Source organism: Ciconia boyciana, chromosome 19, assembly GCF_034638445.1.
Source record: "Ciconia boyciana chromosome 19, ASM3463844v1, whole genome shotgun sequence".
NCBI classification, from domain to species: domain Eukaryota; kingdom Metazoa; phylum Chordata; class Aves; order Ciconiiformes; family Ciconiidae; genus Ciconia; species Ciconia boyciana.
This window is the reverse complement of record NC_132952.1, coordinates 4,910,963-4,927,838: the sequence shown is the minus strand read 5'-3', so window position 1 is coordinate 4,927,838 and position 16,876 is coordinate 4,910,963. Positions and strand designations below refer to the sequence as shown.

At 46.0% G+C, this 16,876-nt stretch overlaps 1 protein-coding gene across 12 annotated transcripts in view; it reads right to left on the bottom strand.

Moving 5' to 3' along the window:
• Positions 1-4,352: 4,352 nt before the first annotated feature.
• Positions 4,353-16,876, bottom strand: part of GPR157 (G protein-coupled receptor 157) — a 34,309-nt gene continuing 21,785 nt past the window's right edge. For 7 of the 12 annotated variants that reach the window (XM_072883731.1, XM_072883730.1, XM_072883734.1 and 4 more), the window contains 4 exons: positions 11,298-11,511; positions 8,632-8,826; positions 7,844-8,107; positions 4,353-5,316 (listed from right to left, as the gene is read on the bottom strand). In XM_072883731.1, coding sequence (XP_072739832.1) covers positions 7,886-8,107; positions 8,632-8,826; positions 11,298-11,511 — 631 coding nt within the window. In that variant the 3' untranslated portion in view covers positions 4,353-5,316; positions 7,844-7,885. Of the gene's footprint in view, positions 5,317-7,745; positions 8,108-8,631; positions 8,827-11,297; positions 11,512-16,876 lie in introns of those variants that run through there. The other 5 variants (XR_012045798.1, XR_012045799.1, XR_012045800.1 and 2 more) reach the window with 3 other exon arrangements.

Sequence of the window (16,876 nt, the reverse complement as noted above, 5' to 3'; positions counted from 1 at the left end):
TACAGGACTTAGTTAATAGTCAACTACAATTTCTAGAGTTTATCAGTGAAATGCAAAGTTCACAGATACCTCCAGCAGCTGGAGAAACTGGAACCAAACCTGGTCGTTATTGGTCCATCTATCTTTAACAGCCAGCTTAAAAAAAAAAGAAAAAGCATCCTCTTGAGCAACAGGAGTTGTTCATGTGCCTTGCATGCATTCTTTGGTTGCAGCCTCCCTTCCTCCAGGTGAAAACATCCTGCTCTAAAAGTAGGAATGGGGACAGAGCCCTGTTGCTTTCAGGGTAGTGGAGCTTAGGCCCTAGACTTCTTGTCATTTGTCTTTTATTGCATTAGTTATAAGTTAACATCCTCAAGGGTGCTGTTTGCTAGGATATCTTGACAGTGGATCACACCTCAAGAACACTCCTGTCTCTTTCAGGAACTACTCCTGCTTCAGTCCCACCTATGGCTTGGTGCCTTAACTGAAGCGAGATGCAAACCAGAATATTCATTTCACCCGTAACTCATCTTTCTCTACCTTTCTCTGCATTCCCATTGACAGAATGTAGCAGAGAAGGTAGCTAGCTGGCACTAACCAAGACACTGAGCTAGCTCAGCTTTTCCCATGCTGCCTTCAAACATTGCTCAAAGCACCCCAAAACAAATGGGACAGGTCATAGCTCACTCAGCAGCTAGTTTAGTTCTCACTTTCACAGATCTTTGGCCAGAAGAGAGAAAATGGAAAGCGAGCCATTCTGCCCCAGGGCTGGGGAAGTTGCAAGGAGGACAAACTTCTTTTGTGAAATCCCTGTTCTTTAAAGACAGTCTAATTCTTCTGGGAGCTCTTAGCAGAATGACAGCCACTTTGATGCTCAGTAATAATAAGAAAGGAGAATTCTCTATCATGGTCTTTAAACTCCTTCCCTGAACTTGAAGAAATAATCTTGACACATACAGAAATCAAACAGGACATGTATATTTGCCATCAGAAATCCTTCATCAGAGTAAATATTTGCTTATGGCAGCACAACACTTTCAATATTTGCCAGTCACAGCAAGAATCTGGTAACAACATCCGTAAGGTCGTACTTGGCACTGGGATGATCTTGGAAGAGTTCAATGAAGGGAGACAGAATGGGGAATGAACTTCTCCTTGGACTTTCAAAGCAATTGCAGGGGTATAACTTCTTCAACAGCTGAGATCCTGTTGGACTTGGGCAAAGAACAGAGCCAGTAACAAGCAGAGAGAGCAATTTTTACAGGCATTTTACAACCACATTTTCAACTTCAGCTACAGCACATATTAAGCTTCTTACATCTGCTCTTCACCCCAGAGTGCATTTGCCTGAAGACATTAACTCAGCTCTGTATCTTCTCTCCTCTGCACTTGTCCACCACATGGTAAGAGTTCCCATGCACGTGTGCAGGAAACCATTTACACTCAGCCCAGTTGTCTGTGCTCAAAGCTGGATCCTATGAAACCCTGATATCCTTGGCAAAAATAATTAAGAGGGGAGGCTTAATTTCCAGGAGAATAGATCTGCTGGAGAACATTAGCACTGAGCTATAGAAAAGTGATGGTTAGATTAGGAGCTGGCAGTCAGCCATGCTGCAGTATGCTGACTGCAATGCTTGCAGTGAGGATGCTTATCAGGAGACATCCCACAGTATATGTCCAGAAGAGTGACATTAGCAGCCTTTTCACCTGCATTTTGGGAAGGAATTGCATGTTCAGTCAAGGCTAATTCAATACCATAAGCAGTCCTGAGCTACAAGTAGGGCCTCAAGGTGAAACAATAATTTAAGTTACAAGTAATTTGCCTGCAAATTAGTCATATACAGATACTGCTTTATCAGCTGCATAAATGGCGTCCAGCCAATTAAGTAAGAGGTAGATACGGCAGTCTGATCCCCTAGCAATAGGAAAGGGGATTGCTGGATAAATAAGCACAGTCTGCAGGTAAGGAGTAGCACACATGAGGCTCTGGAACTAAGAAGTAAACGAGACCCTATTTTCGCTGCACAAAGGCAATGCTAGGTAGCATCCTGCCAGCCTTCTTCTGTTTCCATTGCTGCCCTCGAAGACCATCTCAGAAGAGTCCCAGCCATACAGACGCATCCCCAAAATAAAAACAAAGGAGCAGACAGATCTGTGAACTTACCATATCACGACCTGGTAAGTTGGTCTGGGAATTGTCTGGGCCTTTCTCTATTGGCAGGGTTGTGTGACCCCGGAGATGTTTCAGAAGGCGTTGGAATGCTTGAATATTAAACCTCCATCTGCACTTTGTTCAGCAGAAGCACCTGACTGTCAAAATACCCACACTGCCCTCCTGGACCTTAGTGGGTTCATTTTTCTATCCAGGAGAGAAATACCAACTGTGCGAGCCAAGACCTGCCTTTTGCCAGCTCATGCCACTCCGCACTGATTTCTGCGGTTCCCTACAGGGTTGCACAGACTACAAGATACATGGAATTCAGCGCAGCACAACAGACCTTCACGCTGCTTCTGAGTAGCAGGAGTCACTTGGATTATGCAACCGTGAGTCTTACAGACATTCGGTTCAGCAGCATTAGAGTACTCTGGTGTCATCTCTGTAACTGTTCTTCATGATGAGAAGAGAAGATAGTAGTGGCGCAGCCAGAAATTACTTTTCTAAGATGCTCCTCTGCTTTGGCAACAAGATGATTTATCCTTTTCTTGCAAATAGATGGTTCATTAAACACACAACTTCTAGGTTTTAAAGTAAAACTGACATCGCCCAAATCCTCTTGTACTACAGAACCTTGGTTCACTCCTAAAGCCGGGGATCATCTTGCACAATTAGACTCAAGTCTTGGGAAGAAGACTAAAAGGGAGAAAAGGAGAATAGGATTTTGCAATGACCAAATCAGTATCAACAGTACTGATCAGCAGTATAACAGTAGTGATAGTAAGTATAAGCAAGAGGTGAACTCACCAAGTTCTAACAACTCCTGCCTGCAGAAAAAGCGTGGGCAAGCACCCTCCAGCCGCTACAGCCCTTTGCTCTTACTCCCCTCAATCCAGAGCTGCATCCCACTCCTGCCTCCTTCACACAGCCCGCTCTCCTCCGCTCAACATTTTCATTGCGGGCTTGTACTTTTTTATCCAGTCAGTCTTAAAACTTCCAACTCCACTTCGAACCACAAGTCCTTCTCCTCTTTCCAGCCTGGTTTTCTTCCAGCTCTTGTTATTTAAGAAGCTCTGCTCTTTGCAGACCTAGCTTTTCTTATGTCCCCTCCCCAGGCTCCACTCCCATAGTAGGCAGCCAGCACCCTCCCCACACGTACAGCTCTTTCTGTCTTTATATACTTAAATACCACTCTGAACTTCAAATTCTCCCAAGAGTTACTGGAAACCAGCACACAGCTCAGCTCCCTGCCCTTCGTTCTGACATCAACCCCTAGTCCACGTGTTGGAGCACAGAGTATAGGAGCTCCAAGTGGCAAAGACATGCTCAGGGATGGCAATATTTAGGATAGAGAAACCGAAGTACAGCCCTTGATGTGCAAGCTAACGTTTTTCTCAAAGGCTTGTCATGCAGTCAGAAGGCAGAGTGTTGACACAAAGCACACATTGCAAGTGCCCTGACAGAACAGCCAAAATACTGCAAGAAGCCTTCAATCACTTCTAACACTGCAGAACAAGCAAGCTTCCCTCTGCTTGCTGTCTACAGCATCCGGCCTCCTTTCCTCGCCTGCCACAGATCAACCGGTTAAATTTGAGGCACGGTTATAAACCACGGAAAAGCAGATATCCCAGATGGGAAGCATTATGCAACCCTTGTAACAGACACTGTCGCTCGATCAGTTGTGAATATAGCCATGGCCCAGCACCACGTACTACCCCAGGGGTCTTGGCTGCTCCCAGCTCAGAGACAGCCAAAGTTTGAACCTATTCTGAGAAAAGTTCATTCACAGGTTGGAATCATGGCAACTTACAAAGCAATACTCGACTGTCAGCCTGCCCACACCTCTGGTTTTTTTCCCCATAATGACTTGAATTTTCTCTAATTGGGCAAGTCCTGGGATGGCACCAGCTCTCCCCAACATTAGTCCCACCTATCTTACAGCCTGGCCTCATGTGGAGGAAGTGCAATTTGTAATCTCGTGATTACATAACATTTGTCCTCTCACATAGCTGAGAGCCACAGTCCGTAAGGTCAACAGGACCCACATACTCACTTCTCAGAGGTCTCTTCACAGTTCATAGCAATAGGCCAGTAAGAATGAACTATAACAATACATACTGGTGGACAGGTTGCTCAATCTGATGAAAGGTTTACGTTTCTATACATACAAAAAAGATAATAAGAGGAACATATCTACAAGTAGGTAGAAAAGATTTGTCTTCCTGTACATGCGTTCGTATTTATGGTAGACAAAAAAAACCTGAAGGAAGATCTTGCAACAGTTTCTCATCCAAGTTCTCCAAGGTGCTGAGACCCATCACAACATGCTTGAACAACATCTTGGTAAAGAAACAAAACTTTATTTTGTAAAAGTTGGAGAAAATGTTTAAAAAACAAGCGAGGAGCTGTAAATAAGATAAAACACTATCCCCAAATAGCAAACAAAAACCATCCCCTCCCCAGCTCTGATATAACACTCCCAAAGCAAGAACAGATCGTAGCCTGAGCTTCGGCAGAGGACATTTGGAGTTCAGAGTGCATGCCAGGCATCGTCTTGCTGCTGGTGAGGGCTGTCCTTGCTGGAGGCTGCGGTGGTACGTCCAGATATCCCTGAGCACCAAGGGAGTCTGCAGAGTCTCAGATTTCCCCAGGAGGCAATAAGCATGCTGCCACCACAAACCCTGATGATGACCCCTAACCACCAAGGAGGAGGAATAAACCATCAAGAGGAACCATCCATCTCCACCACAAAACAAGCATGTTTGCACACTATTGTCCACATTCCAGTGAAGAACAGGAGCCAGCCTGGAGCTCCCTGGAAGACTTCACACACTAGGACTGAAATCCATGCCCAGGACAGTCCTATTCAGCAGTTACTAAAGTTTTCCTATCGCCATGATATTTGTTCACCCCAGAACTCAGAACACATTTGCCTTGTCAGACAGAAAAGCAAAACCCCAAACAATTTTTAAGACTTATAGTGGAGGGAGAGGGGAAGGAGGGAAGAAAACCAGGAAGCTGGAGTACAGCCAAACAGTATCTTCCAGAGGACAGTTCAAGGCCAGAGCAGCTGGTATCTGACTGCCGAGGAGGAGTGGGACCTCTTCAGTTTGCTCAGCCACTCCAGCAGTGCTTTTCCCAGGCTTTAGCTCCCTCTGTGGGACTCTGGGATGATCCCGCACCTGCTCAAAATGAAGCACAGTTAAAATCCAGGACTGTCCCATCTTCCTGCAGCCAGTGTGCACAGGTTTGCCCTGAGCCGGGACAACAGGCTTGCTGCAGCTGATGCCCACAGGGTGGTGATGTCCCTGTGGACATCAGGGACACCACCTTGCAGCAGCTGAAAACAGGCATGGGACACCCATTCCTGAAGTACAGCCAGGTACCCCAACCTCAGCCACCTTCAGAAACATCCGAGTGAAAATTCTGCAGTGCATGCCTGACAGGAAAGAGCTCAGAGTCATCTTCACAGACAGCTGAGGCTGCAGGGAGAACTGCACTCCAGCACCACCCCGGCACTTGCCCTTCATGCCAGAGACTGAGGGGGACCTGCCAGGAGCAGCCAAGCATTTCTGCACGCCGCCTCCCGTTACCCCTTCTCTGTTTATACTTAGGCTGCAGTCAGCTTCAGTGTTAGGAACTACAGACACTTCTAAAGAGGTTCCCTCTTGGCTGTTTTTCTTTCTCCGTCCTTGCCGACATGAAGATGGCCAGAGACTTTCCACGTGTATCAGCACAGGTGCCAGTAGCTGGCCTTTACAAACCAGCATGCTTCCCTGAACCCCTGGGAGCTGGAAATGTAATTCTGTCCAGCTGCACATTCCTCCAAAAGCATTTCTCAGAGCTCTGTTATGGAAAAAGGCAAACTGAGAACAAGGAATCTGTTTCCATTAGGTTGGTTTTTCTTTTCTGGGGGGAATGGGGGGTGGTTTTTTGTGTTTGTGGTGTTTTGGGGTTTTTTTTCCCCTTAAGCCAAGTTGGTGACAATTTTACTTCCCCTCTTCAGGGCTGGCTCCAAAAAACCGAACACAGCAAAATTCCAAGTCTCATAAAATTTAAGATTTACTATCCTGCCTTTCTGCAAGAAGTTTTTAACAGAGCTCCTCTTTCCAAGCCATGTGGGATTAACATGAGGTTGAGTTACCAAGGTTGCTACTTAGCTGTTAGAAGTCTAAAAAAGCCTTTTGAAAGGAGGAAAAACCTCTTGAAGTCACCTGTGCCAGAGATAAGATGCTTGCATCTACCTTCAAAGACTCTAAGGGTGCTAAAGAGCTATGCTAAAGAGCTGAGCCCCTCTACAGCCCCATGAAATGGGCTAACGAGCTCTTGAGGACTCCATCTCCCCACGTTTACACAGCCTGTGTACGAGAGAGCTTAAATATATTAATAATAATAAAGCTAATGCCAAGTCGTCAATTCAGGAAATAACAGGACTCGCCTCTGCCTATAGTCTCATGAGATCACTGTATCATTTAACTGTTCTGTATGCAGTTAAAATGACTAAAATGAAACTAATAAGAGCAGCTTTTGAGCAGCTGGGTGCCTGGAGCAGTGGGAGCCTGACAGCTGCCCTCTCTCCCCAGGCAATTCATGAGGCTCCTGTTCTTTTTGCAAAAACTTGTTACACAAATTAAAAAGAATTGTCAACTGATTAAAAAAAATCCTTTGTTTTTTCAGGCTTTGTGGTCTGGGAGGACAAGAAACAGATGTACATGAGAGAGGTCTACTCGGAGAGCTCCCATACCCAATAGACAGCTTGCTTTCCAGGATGCTCAGCCCCTGCTCTGCCTCATGCCCAGGCAGGCTTGCTGCCGTTCCGACTCAGCCCTTTTTACTGGGTGTCACCTGCGGGGTAAGTATAACTGCAGAAATACACGTGGTTTCATACTCTTTCTGAAGAGACTGCAGTTCCCAGCACATCACGGTTTACATTTACCTAAGCAGTCAGGACAACTGCTCTAGGTTTTTACCTCCTTCAGCTGCACTCTGTTCCTGATGAGAGTGCTATCAATATCTGCTTCAGACAGGAGCCCACAAAGCACCCCAACCCCGAGTGCTCTTAAGGGGATTAAGTCTTGACACCGCTGCATGTTCTGCAGCCATCATTCATGAGGTCAAGCGCAAGGAAACCAGAGGCTTACACAACTAGACCAATGCAAGGGCATCAGTGCCCAATCTTGTACCTGAAATGATGAAGAGCTTCTGTCAAGTTTTTGCTCCTACAGATTTTCTACGTAAGCTTGGATGAATCACCCGCCGTTTTCTTTTTATGATGATCGGCAGCAGGGATTGCATTGCCTTATGAGGAATACTTGAGGCACTAAATACATCTGAACTGCATAGTACTGAAGGAATGTATGTGTGCATGGTATTTTGCATCAGAAGGAGCCACTAATTCCTCTTCTTCAGTTTTCACTGGTGTCCTGTCCTTGTGGGCCAGACAGCACTGCAATCTATTTCCTCATTTTACAGACTTGAGTAACAGACACTACCCCAGCTCACAGGGAAGGGGAGTGGATCGGTTCTATAAATGGTTTCACCCCAAAGGAGCATGATGGGGAGCTGCTGTGGAGTCAGACAGGGAACCCCCGCAGCGGCAGCAGAAACCTACCTCTCTGTCAACTGCTTACTGATAGCTGTTCCCCACCCCTCACATCGTGAAGCTGTGCACAGGCAGGGCAGGAGGAAAGACTCACACTGGATCTTTACCAAGAAAGAAGAAATCAATACTGAGATGTAGGCAGCCCAGGCTCAGGTGCTGGAAAGCAGGGGTTTCGTCCGCTCAGGGCCTGGCACATCCTTGCTGTTGTGGGGTTCTGGGTGGTCCCAGTAGCTGTTTGATCTTTGCAAAGGCCAATCCAACTCATCGTAGCGGCAACAGCAAATGGAGGAAAACAGCCGAGTCCGGACCACCCGCGTACAGAGGACAAACATAATACAGTTGGCACCTCCTTGGAACGTGTTACCGATTCCCTGCAAGGGCAAGAGAGGAATTAACCAGTGCTGTTCCTACAGGCACCCCCCAGAGACAAGCAAACATCATGTCAGACCAGCTACGGTACTGCCCAACTACCAGTCAGCAACTTCCACCTGAACGAGAAAAATAGATTCAGAAAATCAACCTTGCACCCACAAGCAGACCAGATGGCTGTTGTGGGTTGCCGTTTCCACAGCCTGGGCTCGGGGAGGAGCAGGCTGAGCCCTGCCGAAGGGCAGACACCCAACATTTCTGGTCTGAGCCTGCTTTTCCTACAAGCAGCTGGCATTGCCCAACACTCCTATTGCAGTTATTCTCTGTAGCCACTAGATGCTGCTGAAATAGCTATTGCTGAGCATCCCAGACAGCGCTTGCAAGTAGAGAGCAGATGTTCTTGCAATATGCATCTTGTTTTACCAGTATGCGCTGCATCCTGCCACAAAAAAGTGATATTAAGAGCAACAAAGCTTTATCTCCCTCCCAGATCCTCCTCCTAATGCATTTCCTGGCAAATACTTACATGCAGGACAACCAGGACTGAATTTTGCACTGCAGGGGAGTTACAGAGGGTCAGAATGAATCGCACTGTGCTCCAGATGCGGAGGATGATAAAGATGACAGGGATGAGAATCAACTTCTTATCTGCTATGGAAGTCCGGGGCTGAAATGCAGGTGCTCTTGAGAGAATGGGGCGATACTCCGAGAGAGCTGCGTGCTTCCACGGAGGGTGGGAGGGAGACAAAAACGTGAACAAAAAGCTACACGTCGGACATTTAGCTCCAGGGATTCTTTCCAAAGCAAACTAAATTTTTGCATCTTGCGGGAAGCTAACAGGGGCACAGTTATGAGCACCGGTCTTCAGCCACATTCTGCCCTTGTGAACACAAACATTCCTGCTGAAGCCAAGGAGCGGCAAATAAAGGATATCCAGCCCTTATCAGAGTCCCACTGAAGCTTTATATTAACAAACACCGCTACGTAGTTGCCAAGAAACCAGGTCATAACAAAGTAAAAAAAAAAAAAAAATAGTGGTCCACAAAACAGTTTTGCTGGGCCAGTGGCCTGACCCCATTGCTGCTGGCACTTACAAAGTGGTCTTTGTAAATGCATGGCTAAGGGTTTGGCCTTGGGAAGGCCTCTTGATATATATATATACACACACACATATATATGTATGTACATATAGGGAGAAGTCTAGCTCATCCTTCTCAAACTATTCAAACTTTTGGCCTTCACCATGGACACAGCCAGCAAGTTCCACAAGGAATTTATGCCCATGTGAACGAGCCCTTCATTATGTTTGTGTAGAACCTGCTGCCTGATTTCTGACCATACACTGTCAGCAATGGGCTTCCATAGATTTGGACAAGCCAGCAAACCTCTCTATACCAGCACATGGAGAAAAAAAATCAGGGATCTGTGTCCTGGGTCAGGGTGGTTGGAGGTATACGGCCCACGAGACCTTCCTGTGATAGAAGCTACTGGATGCACTCAGATCCCTGGCTGGGGGAGAGCAGGTCAACACAGCGCACAGAGCAGCTGCTGGGACACATGATGCTGAATACCAGAATGTTAATGTGGGTGAAGAGATGAAATCTCAGGATAGCTGACCTGCAGAAAACTATTCCTCCTACCATCAGGGCTACAGAGCACACACAACTTTGATGCATAGTATTCTCCTTCAGTCCAGTACTCCCAGTCCTGACACCTTACTTCCACCACAACAGAGCTGCATGACAACACTGCACAGTGGCCTGAGTCAAAGCCCGTTGAGGGCTTTCAGTGTAGCTTCCCATCCACTCCCGTGCAGTCTTTTCCATTTGTAAAGTCCCTAGTACACACCCTGCGTGTGTCCCCCAACAGCTACTTCCATAATTTCTCCTGCCTCTCAGACCGTGCAGGAGCCACTACTGCAAAACCCACTTCAGCCATTAACACAGCCCAAACCCAGCTGCTTATTGCTCTTCCTTGGAAGTGGGAGACCTCCTCCCACTTACTAAAGAGGCTTAGTAAGCAGGCTACCAGGCTTGGCAAAATCCCTAGTGATGAGAAGAGAGATTCTCCAGTCCAGACGGTCCCGTGTATTGCTGCTCCAGCCCTCAGACCCCCCGTTACGATACGAGATTAGAGAGCAACAACTGCCTGCCCTCAGCGCTGCTCCTGTAAGAGGGAAAGGGAGAGCAGAGCGCCCAAGAATCCCTGGCAGAGCGAGAGGGCAAGAGCCTGGCCCCATGGGGTCAGGTTTCCAGCAGTCACACTGCTATCTTTGGCAGCTGCTGGAACACAGCGTCCCGTCTGATTTACGTCAGGTGATGGTGACAGGCACTAGTAAACCCTTCCCAACTCCCCTTTCAACTGCTTAAGACTATGTTGTTCTTCCAACTCGTCTGCGGGATCCTGCCCTAACCAGATTTGTGTTGATCCCTAACTACCACTGCCATAGCTTCACCACAGCAAGCAGGTTTGCAGTGGTAGCGTCTTCCAGCAGGACATCTATCCAGGTCCATCCCCCCCAATACAACTTAGAGAAAAAAAGAATCTCTGGATGTAGTCCCTTCTGCCACTCTCAATCTAGATTTCTCTATTATGCAAATGCTGTCCTAGATGCCTGGATTCTTTGTATTCACAAGGAACAGCAGCAAATAAGCCTCTGAATTCTGAAACCCTCCTGGGCCAGGGTGTCTTCCTGTATTGCGTATGCCTATGGTGCCTACTGCTATAGTGCCCAGACTCCCAAATGGGGCTTTATGCTGCTAGTACAAAACAGGTATTCATAAACGCAAACTATCATTAGAGATCCTAAAATGGCTGAGGTTAGGTAAGTCCAGACGCTCACCTCAGGCTTGGTACGAGTGGAACTGTGGCAGACGGATCAAAGCTGAATTTTGTCCTTCACATCCTGTTTCAACGCTTACTGTAGGATTTACATTTCACTCATGTGCATCCCATAACCCCTTAAATTTCCAAAAGGCTTTTACATTCTTCCTGTGCTAAGTGGTTGTGTAATGATGCTGCAGGCTGCTCAGTCAGGTGTACTGCTTCTCCCACTGGTGGGTGCATTTCAGCAGTACATGAAGCAACTCCTGCCTGTGCAGCTGCTAAATATGCAGCAAAGCCTTCAGAGCATGGGAGGATATAATGACATGGCAAGTCTGTAACCTAAGCTGAAAGCAGCAAAATACTCACCGCTCTGTTAATGTGCTTCTTGATGAGAATGTAGAGCACCGGCAAAGTCACGTAGGCCAGTATCTCCCAAACTTTCCCCGTTAACAACATCCACAAGACCCGATCCTCTGCATCCAAGTTGACCCAACACCAGCCCACAGAAACATTGGAGGCATCATAGCCAATCTTCTTCAGAGCAACAGCAGCCACCGTAATGCCAAGGGGGACTCCCCAGCTGAGGAAAGAACACGAAGAGCAAGGTTAAGTCAAGAACGTACTCAGTTTAGTCCTTCCAGGGAAAATGGGTGACAGACCAAGGGATTCTTCACCAGACAGGAGGCCAGTACCTATTCCTGACCATCGACGCTCCTGCATGAGGCGTCAGGGAAGTGACTGACAAACAGGTATGTGACAGCGTATGAACGTGGACTGCAAATCCACCTCCTGGGGACCCACCCTAGGAACTTGGATCCCCAGTCCTGAAGGACAGATGCATAACGACGTGCTCCACTCTGAACTGGAACCTGGCCTGCACAGCACGCGGCCAGGGTCCAGCGAGGTGAACAGGAGACATCCCACCTACTGCCCTCCGCTCGCGGGGGTCGAGGATGTGACAAGGCCAGAGCTTTGCACAGTGTGACTATCGTGTGGGACCCGGCCATTCAAGAGCAAGCTGGCTGGCTGACAGCTCTCAGAACACAAGCAACCAAATCCCACGTTCTGATTCCTAAGCGACACTTGGCACAAAGGACCAGCACACAAAGAAATCCACGATTTTATTCCATCGGTGGGTTTTTTTGCTTTTCAATGGAGGTGTAATCAATATTTTGGGAGTAAAAGGATAATTTCTGAAGGACAAAGGGCAAGTTTCTTCCCAAGGAAAAGCACTGGCAGTAACAGCAAAAAGCTAAGAAAGCAAAGAGGAGCCATATTCACACAATTTGGAGCTGTGTTTTGACTTTGGCTTCTCTCTTGACAGCAGAGGCAAATATAGGGAAACATTTAGAAGAAAAATAGCTGTGGTGACACACATGAATGAAGTCACTCAGCAGCTTGGGCTGCCCACAAAAAAAACCATGAGGAAGAACTGAAAAATTCCATGAGCCCAAACGCGAAAATACCCAGCCCCTTCCCGAGTGCTGTTAATCCCCAGGACTTCACAGGCCTGCCCCAGCCTGCGATGTACAGCTCACACCGGGCTCCACAGCCGAAATACTGCCCTGCATTCAACTGAACGCCTCGCCTGCCCTTCCCATACTCATCCTCAGGGAAAGGGTCTGTGGAGCCTTAAGAGGGACAAGGGACACTTCCTCAAGAAGTGACACAAACCCTTCAGAGTGCTCAGACTGAGCTTCCAGCATAACCCTCCTGGTCTCTCCAGACACAAAGACAACGAAGCCATTACTCTATTGCTCTCATTACCTTCCTGGTTCACGCTCGTCTTTCACTGAGAGCCTGGAGCAGCTGCAGAGAACACGAAAAGGATCTTCCTCCTAAAATCAGTTTCGTATGCATCAGACTACGTAGGCAACCAGCAGTTGCGTAGACCAGATAATCTGAAATTCCACAGCCCAACTGAAAAATCAGAGATCATCCCATGATATTAGATCTCAAAAATACCCCATTTCCTACTCTTAAATAATGTCTGGGTTCACCTACTCACAAAACAAACTGAATTTTTTACAGCATTATATTTACGAGTCAACCTTTTAGCACGTTTAGAACATTTTGTTTCAATGTTCAGTTCAGAACAGCCAGTGCTAATCCAAGCCAGTGTTGTCATTTAAGGACAGTTCTGCTGCGGAAAGCCCTCCCCGTGCTATTATCAGAGCAGGCTTTCTAAAAACATTCCAAACATCGCCACCACCGTGAGAGCTCCTGCACAACTCAAGACTTATTTTGGTAAAAATGGTGATTTGCCCGAAAACAAGGATCACAGATTCAAAGAGATTCAAATTTCAGTACACTTGGAAGAACTGACCACTAAGGTAAAGAATTCAAGAGAACTGGCACTTCCTTGAAGAAACCATATTAAGGCACACAAGCACAAATGAGTCCAGCATCAAGAAAAAGGAAGTGTATTAAGAAACTAATTTGCCTAAATAATGATCTCCACAGTGACCTGAAACGGAAAGAGAATTATATGAGAAGAAAAAAAACAGGTCACATTACTAGGCATGGATATAAAAGAAAACAGCATAAGAATGTACAGACACAGTAAGAGGCCGCAGTACGAAATTACAGACCGGTAGGCAAGGCACTTAAATCTTCAAGTATCTAACTCGTAAAAGGAAGAATGTGGAAGAAAACTGCCACACATCAGGCAGTTAATTTTCACTTAAATAGTGTATTGGGATCAGATGGCTATTACAACTCACACCAAAGACCAAGGATTACAAACCCAAAGTGAAGTTAGAAAGAATCTAGAAAGTAATCAGGCATTTCAGTGAACTTCTTCAGCTCCATTTTAGAAAACTGGAAAGGAGAACTGAGACTTGCGATTTGATTAGTCTTAAGAACCCCTAAATGACAGATTCCCATGGACTGAAAAATATCAATGCTTTATACCCGTCTAGAAGAACAGAGGAGCAGAAGAATCAGAATATTATACACCCAAGGCACATGTAAAGCCTGGAATAAAAAGGATCCAAGATAACACGAAGAGGTGGAAATTTTACTCTGAGCCCCAAAGCCAGGGCAGTTACGTAGGCTGGACCTCTCAAAAGCACACTTGGATCCAAACGCAATCAATGTGGGAGAGAAGGGAAAGAAGGCTCCTTGCACCTCTGTAAAAAGGCTGGCAATCCCATCTCTAAGGCAGATACAACAGTACTTATCTCCCCAATACAGCCCCCAGCAATCTGTTAATAAAAATACACTCAACCCAGCATATCTTTCCATATTAACACCAATACTGCATTTATACAAGATAAGACAAGGGCCCTTAAACTATAGCAGCATACAGCTCAAGTTGTGTTGGTTTTCCTGTCCTCAGTATGCCTGGGTCAGATTGCTTAATACCACATTCTGATTTACGCTGCACAGCTGCTTTTTTTTTTCCAGAGGCTCTTACAAGCAGGGAGGATTTGCAGTCACCTGCCTGCACAGGTTAGACAACAAGCCATCCTACCAGCAAGCCTGCAGGCAATTCCTTCCGAGGACAGAAATTTTTACTCTGTAAGAAAGAAAAATCAGTCTTCTGGATATACCAGCCAATTTTAGGAAAGAGCTTTAAGCATATATTGTAAGCAGAACTCCAGACCAAATCTGCTCCAATTAAATTTTTGCCCCCCCCCCCCTTTTTTTTTTAACTCACTCAAAGATTAAACGGAGTTTGCAGTACCAAAGTACCACCTTCCTGGTACCAAGCAGAGACTCCTCCCAGAGAAGCACGCAAGGATTTAAAAGCTAAGGCACCGGCAGTCAGGTAGCTCGCACTTTGGTTGGCCTGACCTACAAGCTTTTAGAAGCGAAATGATAAAGCCACAGCAACTTTCAAGAGATGCCTGTACCTTACAGGCAACACTTAGGGACTTAAGTCCGGTTCTGAAATTTAGCACTGGCTCGGTCACAGTCATGCGTGAGGCAGTCCATGGAGAACTCAGATGGACAGTACAGCAGCACATGAAAGGGTCCCCAAGTACTCCATGGACATGCATGCATACATAGGCATGGTTATAAACATCTAGATAAGCACACACACATATATAATATAGATAAGCACACACACTTTATATATCTATATATAAAAGTGCATATATATAAAAGCATATATATATATCTATAAAAGCATATGCTTATAACCATCTGCATAGCCTGATCATGAAATGCAAATACTTCAGAGGTTGACAGCAATTGCTAATCAAAAGCAAAGCAAGAAACAAACCCAAGGTGGGTTCTGGTCCATTCCTCACCCCAAGTTTGGATCACCTACTCTCACAGCAAAGATGACATTACCCAACTAAATGATACTCAATATTTAGAAATCCAGAACAAGTGAGGTAGCCAGGAAATTCACATTCTGGATGCCAGAACTTACACCTTACAACTACATAAATATTTTCAAAGCTAACTGTAAGCTTGCTTTCAAAGCTCATCTGAGCTCAACACAAGTTTAAAACCAGGACAGAGCCTGTAGTTCTCTAGTCTAGCAGTAGACCAGGTAGATGTGTTACCGCATGAATCAATAAGGAACAAACCTGTTTCACAGGTTTCATTTAATGTGACATCCTAATTTCCCTAAAAAGGAAACTTCAGGCACTGACTTCCAACATATATTTAGTCAGCTCCACTCAGCTAAAGAACAGTCTCTGGTTATACTCAACATTAAAAGAGTATTCATCTTCACAAACACTTGCCCCTTATGAGTAATTGCTTGTGAAGAATAGGAAACGCACATGACAAAGCCCCATCCTGCCTTGAATCCCTTCCAGAAGGGTCTCTCAGGATGACTCTTGGCACAATGGTCACTGCATGACTCCATTAGCAGCCTATGAAGCAAGGAGGAGGAAAAAAAAAAAACACAACCCACAAAAACCAACACAATCCCAGGTTCTCGCCTAGACAAAAATACTGTAAACTTATCTTTAAATCCTTAAAACATCATCTGCCCTTTGCCACCTTCCCGTTTGCCCTAGACAGGTCTCCCTCACCTACCTTCTGCAATTCAAGTATGGACTAGTGTCTTTTCCTACCAGTTGCAGCAGTTCCTATCTGCATGGAACTACAAGATTTTGAGGCTGGCAGCACCGCAGATAGCCAGTAGGACTGCGAAGCGCCGGAAAGTGCGAGGGGGAGCCATCTCCAAGCATTACGTCCAGACTTGGATTTTATGATTGAGTACTCAGGTCATGATAAAAGAGCAGGGAAGGAAAGGAGGAAGAAAAGGAAGCTGTGTCACAAGGGGATGGGCAGAGAACAGGTCCTCACTTGCTTTCCTTGGTTTTTCAAACAGATCATGAAGCAGGAAGAAGCTTTAAACGCTGGCTCTGCACAGAATGGGAGTCACTTACACATCGAAGCAGAACCTGGCAATAGGTCTTCGATGAAAGCTATCTATATTGCCCTTTAAACAGAGCAAGTGGAGCTGATCAATACCAAGAACAGCAAATGGCATTTTATTTTTACTGCCGAGACCTGAAAATAAACCTAGCAAATTCACCCAGAGGAAGTTCAGTTCGAATACTCCCTTCCTCTCTATCGCAGGGTTAGAGCAACCTTTCAGGATTGTTACAGTTTTAAAAGAGTGCACAGATTACAGCCAACGTTATTTCAGTGACTCTGCCTGTTTCTTTCTGTGCTTCGTAGCCAATGATGCTGAGAAGCATTAAACCAGATGGAGAAGTTTAAGTACAGACAAAGGCCGCGCAACAAGTGACTAGCAGACAGGAAAATTATAAGTAGGCCAGATCGCCATCAACTCTTTGATGTAGCCTGATGTAGACAGCATGCCCATAAAGAAGTCAGACGCCTTTTTTCTGTTCCTTAAGCAACATGTGGCTCTACTGGCGCTCCGTCCTCTCCATAATTCGTACAGTGCAACTCTCTATTCACTTGAAATGAAAGAACCTAACAAACTCCGCTGCCTCACTGCATCTTAT